At 26.3% G+C, this 7,721-nt stretch overlaps 1 protein-coding gene across 2 annotated transcripts; it reads right to left on the minus strand.

Moving 5' to 3' along the window:
• Positions 1 to 3,771: 3,771 nt before the first annotated feature.
• Positions 3,772 to 6,401, minus strand: LOC124836394 (immune-associated nucleotide-binding protein 9-like). Of its 2 annotated transcripts, none has more exons than XM_088111051.1 (5): positions 6,277 to 6,401; positions 5,939 to 6,164; positions 5,021 to 5,202; positions 4,425 to 4,589; positions 3,772 to 4,194 (listed from the first exon to the last, which is right to left on the minus strand). In XM_088111051.1, exons 2-5 carry the CDS (start codon positions 6,141 to 6,143, stop codon positions 4,066 to 4,068), a joined length of 681 nt encoding a protein of 226 aa, XP_087967177.1. In that variant the 5' UTR covers positions 6,144 to 6,164; positions 6,277 to 6,401; the 3' UTR covers positions 3,772 to 4,065. The 2 variants fall into 2 exon arrangements, with proteins under 2 accessions (XP_087967177.1, XP_047167499.2); XM_047311543.2 differs by having other exon boundaries at positions 3,776 to 4,194; positions 5,021 to 5,289.
• Between the last annotated feature and the right edge of the window lie 1,320 nt (positions 6,402 to 7,721).

Below are 7,721 nucleotides of genomic sequence, written 5' to 3' on the forward strand. Positions count from 1 at the left end.
TATGATCAGGGATGTTCCAACTCCGGTTTTTAAGATTCCTCTATCCTACCATCACAATTATAATTCATAATTTCGTATCTACCACAATAACATGAATTCATTCCAACAAGATATATTGCACAATAGTTTAACAGTACATAATCTGTTCAACAAGATTTAAGTTAAAAACTTGTCAAGTAGACTTCCAAGAAAGAGAGGTGCGTCACAATGGACAACTTAAGTACCAAGTCTTTCCTTAGCTAAAGTGTTCCTCAACTAGTTTTAACAAATTTCTTATTTACAGATTCAAAACAACAACATATAATATTAACACAGAAATTCAATATAGATAGATATACAATAAAAATTAACAGTATTCACACAGAATGCAAGACATGAATAGTAATAAAACAGTACTAAATCATAATATAAAAGCTTAGAAAGGTTAGCTCCCCTACCTTTATTCCAGACTTCTCTTGGTCCGAATTTGTTTCCCCGAAAACCCTTCAGAACCTCTACTCTTCTTGCAACTAAAAATTTCTCCCTAACTCTTTCTTTTCTATATCTCAAGCTCTCACTTGATTCTTCTTCTCTTTGTGCAGAATAACCTCTCCTCTCATGACTATTTATAGTCCAAAAATTTTACTATTTTACAAATTTTTAATATTATTTATTATTTTAATATTATCTTATTATATTAATATTTTAATCACCACTTGGCCAATTTGATCCCTCAATAATGCCTTAAAATATGAGTGCTTTATCCACTATCAATATTTTAAAATTTATTTTGTTTTTTTTTTCGTTTTTTTTAGAAAAAGGTAGAAAAGAGTTTGAACCCATCACCACAAATTTTCTACCAATTAAGCTATCAAAATTTCTTATTTAACTTTTCACATAAACTTATTATATTTTCCATTCACAAAGAAATTTATTTCTACTAGTAATAAAATTGTAAATATTTTTCATGGGTCTTACAGGAGTTTACTTCCCTTACTCGTTAGAAGCCTAAAATGCTTTAAGGGATCTAGAACGACTATCTCAACTCAAGGAACTATATCTGCTCCTACAAACAACAAAATCATGATTAAAGTATACTATCAGTACCATTGATCAACAAATAGTACTATAGAGGACTCAAATGACACATACACTTATTAGCTGGTCACATGCATCGTAAAAACATAAAAAACTAGAGAAAAAAACAAAAACTAAGTTACTCTTCTACAAGAACTCATCAAGCAGACTAGAAGATATTGCTATAGTGGTCACTTAGGCATTCTTTTATCATCAAACAAATGAACTATGAGTTAAAAGCTTAGAAATCTTATAGAGAAAAAGTTTTAAAGAGATAGTATTATTTTAGATAATGAAACTTGAAATTCTATTTATATATTTGAACTTTTAATGTTAAAATAAGCGAATTTCATTATTTAAAATACACCATCACTTATAATACCCTATTCTTTTAGCTCTTACACCTCATAACAATAATAGCACGACGACTATGTAAAAAAAATCCAAAAGTAAATGATAACGAAAATGGAGAATATTCTCCACTCATTACAAAATCATCATAAAAGTGCATTCTTTCTCCTCCCAAGTGTGCATGATGGCTTCCGCTCCAAGATGCTGTCTTTTTCTCCTTTTAGTAATCTCCTTAGCAAAAGGGGGTGTATGGTAAGAACACTCTCTTGGACTAGGCTTAAGCCTTTTATTCTTCTAGAAGTGGTAACCTCAAAAGGGAAGGTGCCACTAACAATCTTACAAAACACAATAAACAACATGAGTTGTAGATTTTATTTAAGATAACTAAACTCACTGATAGAATAAGGTAAAAAACATCATCTTGATCATATTGATTCTCCTTAAACTCTTTTTTCCATCTTTGATAGAGGCTAGGGACTTATCACAATTTATTTGGAAGAGATGAGATAAAATTAAATGATGATGAAAATTAAAAGAAATAAAAAAAAGAAAAACAAATTATAATTAGAGCACATACTAAGGAAAAAAAGGTAATATATCAAAAGTAGTAAAAAAAATAATGTGGGTTACAAGAAATTTACATTTATCTATTTTCTAACTATTTATCTTGTTCTTCTGAAAGTACTGGTAAAACTTATTCTGAAAATTTAATGACATATTTTGAGATTTAATATAGAGTTTAACACTTTTAAAAAAGAAGGTGTTGATTACATGAACCTAAAGCATATAAGGGATTAATAACATATCTAAGTTAAAACTTTAAAAGAATACATTTATGAATCTTGTATCTTGTTCAACTTTCTCATATCTAGTACTAAATTTACAAACACTTATGCATATCTATACACACATTCGTACAACAAATTAAAAGCCAACATGACCTTATAGTCTTCTAATGTTTTCGAAACTATTACAAATATTAATATCATCAAACGTACTACCTTTCTCTTTGTATCAAATTTCAAAGTATATTCAAGAGTTAAGATAATCAAGTGAATAAGAATTTTATTGAGCTGTTACTATCCAAGTTATTTTTCTTGCATTGAAACCTATTTCTATTTATTTTTAACTCTTTCTCATAAATATAAAAAGTAAATAAAAATATATTTGTACTAAAAAACAGTGAAGTTTTAGATAATTATATGAAAGTAAATTTTAATTATTGCAACAATTATTTAAGCACTAAATTTGACTATTTTCCATCCAATTTATAATTTTTTAAGAATTTAAATGGAAGATTGAAGAAGATTGTTAGATTTAATAAAAACAAAAAATATATTTCTTTCTGGATAAAATATTTTAATTTTCTATTTTCACCGAAAACACAAATACTATTGATGTAAAACCTCCAAAATACAGCATACCAATAGAATTTCCTCTTTTCAGTATTGAAATAATGTATTTTCCACTTTCGATATATTTTTATTAAAATCTTTGCATGTCTAACTTATTTTTTGCAAAAATTAACATATAGGTTACATAATAGCAGAAACAGTTTGAATGTGAAAAATCTAAAAAAGATAAAACACTTTCAATTTGGGAGACTTATTGGAAAACTTCTTCACTCTTCGAATTTTGTTAATATTCGACGTTAAATAATTTTTTTGTTTTTTTTAATTAATTGTAATCCTTTTTTTATAACTCTATTAGACCTGAAAAGTATAAAAACAACAAATTTCAGTTTTTGGTATTTTATAAAACATGAACTATGAACATGTAGTATAGGATCAATAACAAACAACAATAATAAACAACAAACAAGTTCAATTAAACAACAACAACAAACAAGTTCAACCAAATAACAACAAACGAGTTCAACAAATAAGTTCTTCAAAACGAAAACGAAAACTAACCTTCAAAAGGTGGGTTCGTCGGAATAAAGTGTTTCCACTAGTGAGAGAGAAAACAGAATGCGCTTACGAAGGATACGAACACGAAAATAATCGGTCAAAAATTACATGTGATGGTCGTCAAACTTCGTTCGAGAAAAGTTTGAGAAGAGAAGAGAGTCTCGTGCGCTAAGATAAAGTGAATGAATTTTCAATCTTCAGCTCAAATTAAAAAGGGGAAACTTTTGGCTGACAAATAATATGTCGAAGTTCCTACAATATGTGGTTTAAAAGAAAAAGGAAAAAAGAATTAAAAAGGGATTACTTTTTGGCTTCTGGCTGACAAATAATATGTCGATGGCTGACAAATAATACGTCGAAGCCCTTACAGAATTACATCATATAATGTCGAATTGAATGAAGCTTCTACGTTCTACAATTACATTTATTTACAAAAATGTCACCGATCATTTTTAACCTTGGCTATTCAGTGGTTGGACGTTAAATGCGTGACATTATACACTGATTTTGCACTAGTGAACAATCATACATTTTATTTATTTGAATAAAATACTTTGAATGATAAAATAGTTTATGGTAATGTATCACACACATGATACATATACATACACATTATATATATATATACACATTAATCTTACACATACTTGAATTTTGAATATAAAATAGTGCTGAAATCAGAGAACGCCATAGATAGACATTAGTTGTTGAAGTATACGTGGCGTATTCGTTGTCTCAAGATTATATCTCAGTTTTCGAATTTCATCATTCTAGCTTGTGCTGACTTCAATTTTTCTTCAATCTTAAGTCTTTCAACTTTTTCTTCTTCTAACTTTTCCAAAAGATCTGCAATTTCTTGTTTCAATGGTGATCCTCCCTATATATCAAGATACAATTATCATTTGTAATAACAAAAGAACAATAATTAAATGGTATTTAATGTTTTTTTTTATATATACAAACATTATTAACACTAATATCATACTTTGATTGGTGTTTGTGCACACTACAAACTATATAATCATTGTTAACATAGTGTGAACAGAGACTGGTGTGCTATGTAGAATCAATTTTTATAAAATGTTTTCACAATGTACAATTTTTTACCTGTGATTTTACAAATGTCTTATTGGTATAAGGTTGTCCATTATTCTTTGATGTAACCATTTTTACAAGATCCAGAAGTTGTTGAACTTGTTGTAGTTGTTTTGTTTCATCCTTAGTTTTGTTATTGAAGAGCACTTTGCGATTGTCACATTGAAGTAAAATATCCTACAATAGTGTTAAAACTCTTTAAAGATCACCACTTATATAATATAAGAAATTAACACAAAAATTATATTAAATGAATAAGTAATAATTAACCATGTACATGAAGAATGCCTACAATATAATAATTCTCGATTTATTTAATACAATTTGTATACACATTATATATAGATAAAAGATTTTTTTTTCTCTTATACTACCTATGTATTGAAAAAAAATAGTCATATTATAACTACAAATGAAGTATCTTCAATTTATTACATTAAAAAAATTCATCCCATACAACACTTATTATCAATGTATTTGTCATTCCTAGAAGGGACATATATATATATATATAAGAGAAATAGAATAATGAAATGATACACATGTTTGCAGTTAAGAGTTTTTTAATGTTCACATAATCGCATGTAAATTATAATATGATAAGATACCTTAAGAGTTTGTGGACATTCTTGACCTAAATAATCATCCAATGTCTTTTTATTATATTCAAGTTCATCTCCTCCAGTGAAGACTATAATCATGTAGTCACTAATTTTGTGTCCAAACAAAGTTTGAACAACACGTAAAGTAGCTTCTTCCTCTTCAGTAAAACGAGTTCTAACAGAAAATACTACAAGAAGTGCATGAAATCCATCTTTAGCCAAATCAATACATTTAATTATTTCTTTCTCAGGAGAATCACTTCCATCAAACAATCCTACAAAACATATATAACAGATTTTAGATTTCAAGATAAATTTTTTATGTTTATACACAGGATTTGTGGTCCTACTAACAAATTTAAGAATAAACCACTATAATTTTTAATAACATAATTTATATTAGAAACAAAACCAATTTAATTAAAAAAATATCATACTTTAAATACATCAAAACAAAATTACTATATATGCACGTGGACTAAACCATACTATATATTATTAATAAAAAGTTGAAAAGAAGAAAAAAGAGAAATCTTTTCTTTAAAAAAATAAAAAGATCACAAGAACAACATTAAGGGGTTATGAACATAAACCTTTTATTTTTAGCCTCAAAAAGAAATTTAAGCATTTAAACAAATTTGTATATGATAAAATTATCAAAAGCATAGATTGAAGAAAAATGGTAGTAGCACTCTTTCCAATATGTTTATTGTGACATTGGGTAAGTTTTATTTTTCAGTTGTTTTTTATTTAGAAGTGAGACTTAATCAAAATTTTAATTTTGAGAAAATTTTAGCTATTAATTAAGAAATAAAATTGTGCTAACACTCCTTGGATCCTGAAATAATCAATGTAGTTACATTTGTTTAAAGTAAATGGAAAATAAATTATCCAATAAATCAAAACTAAATAAACATGTATTACCTGGAGTGTTAATAACATTAATAATTGATCCATCTTTTGTGGTACTCTTTTGTAATTCACAAATACGTGATACACCAAAAGAATTTGTTCTTAGTTCAAAGGCATTTTTTCCCAGGATGCTATTTCCAGTTGCACTTTTACCATTTCCAGTACGTCCAACTAAAACCACTGTCTTTTCTTCGTTGGATAAAGAAATTTGTTCCATTGTATCAAATTCAGGTTCTAACTGCAAGTTCAAAACTAACTTAAATAAAAACAATAGCTAATTAAAAATATGGTAAAATAATTAAGAAAGAAAATTCAAGCATAAAATGTATAAATAAATGTGTGTGACTGACCTATGAATAATTTGAGAAAACTTGGTTTGACTTGAATTATTAACATTCAGAGCCAATTTATAGTTGCTCAAATAAGGAACTAAACTTGTTTAAGAAAGCATAAATGAAATCAAAGCATATTGAAAAGTTTAACCAAAGTGTGATTGAAGTAACAAGACAGTAATAATATACCTGTGTGAAAATAACAAGATAATAATATACCCATTTGAAAGTAATAAGATAGTAATATACCTTATCGAAAGTAACAAGATAATAATATACCTAATATGATATATATAAGCAAAGGAATTAATAATGTAGGGATAATTGTAAGTTACATTTGAAAAGAGATGTGACATCTACTTCTTCAAAGAGGTAAAGGAAAAAAATATATGTGGAATAACTACATATATAAGACTTGAGATAATTGAGTTTTAAGTTAAAAATCTATCAATCTATATACTAAGATACATGGGATAAAACACAAGTAGAGTCTAACTTATTATTTTTTCAGGGATTAAACTTGGACTGTTATCCAATAGTATTTAAAATAAACAATTTTATTATTATACTAATATTTTGTTGTTTAAAAATTATTTTGAAATATTATAATCAATTATAACTCAATAACTTCTAAAACAAAATTTAATATCATGTGAAAAATATAGCTTGAGGAAGTTTAAATGAATTATAATTTTTCTTTTCCAAATAAATGACTAATTTTTATTGAATCTCAATATGTCTAATACTAAAACAATTTTTTTTTGGGTGAGATTTTCTTATTAGAAGTAATATACTAGTTAAGTTGGAACATCAAAATCAAGTTTCTTGATAATTTGAGATGTTATTTAATGATCTTTAGTTCCAAGAAAGACAACAATGAAATATGAAGAAGTACAGTACAATGATAAGCTAGAGAAAAAGAAAAAATAAATACCAAGATAGATACCAAAATAAATACCATCACTTTGAATGATTTTAATCAATCAAACGAGTTTTAATAGATTAAAATTATTAGAAATAATTTGTTTTTAGTTTAATCGATTGTAATAACTTCATTCACGATTTTCAGTTTTTATTTATTTATTTATTGAAACTCAATAAAATTAAAGTCATTTTAATATATTAAAACTCTTGAATGACTTTTTAATATAAACTTACACTTATAATATAAACTGAACAAAACCCAAAAACAAAAACGCACGAATCATTGTCGTTGAAGAAAAAAAAACGTATACTTCATCTCTAAGCTTCTATGTAATGAGACTTAACATATGATTATGGTACATGAACATCAAAACAATTAATTTTGATCTCAATATGTAATCCTCATTACATTACGTAATTCCTTGTTATACTCATTCTACAAAATGATATAACAAAAATATTTTTAAATTACTAATTTTAACTATGTGAAATGTAACATCCCAAAATCTCACACTTGATAATTCATAATTGATATATTG

Source organism: Vigna umbellata, chromosome 3 (genome assembly GCF_029865625.1).
Source record: "Vigna umbellata cultivar VRB3 chromosome 3, Vumbellata_1.0, whole genome shotgun sequence".
In the NCBI taxonomy this organism is placed as follows: Eukaryota; Viridiplantae; Streptophyta; class Magnoliopsida; order Fabales; family Fabaceae; genus Vigna; species Vigna umbellata.

What these genes read in the sequence shown, in the direction of transcription:
- LOC124836394 (XM_047311543.2), bottom strand. Translation starts at nt 6,143, where the DNA reads ATGGAACAAATTTCTTTATCCAACGAAGAAAAGACAGTGGTTTTAGTT. An exon ending in AATGTCCACAAACTCTTAAG is followed by an intron (nt 4,590 to 5,020) that starts GTATCTTATCAT and finishes ACACTATTGTAG; the next exon opens with GATATTTTACTTCAATGTGA. An exon ending in AGACATTTGTAAAATCACAG is followed by an intron (nt 4,195 to 4,424) that starts GTAAAAAATTGT and finishes CTTGATATATAG; the next exon opens with GGAGGATCACCATTGAAACA.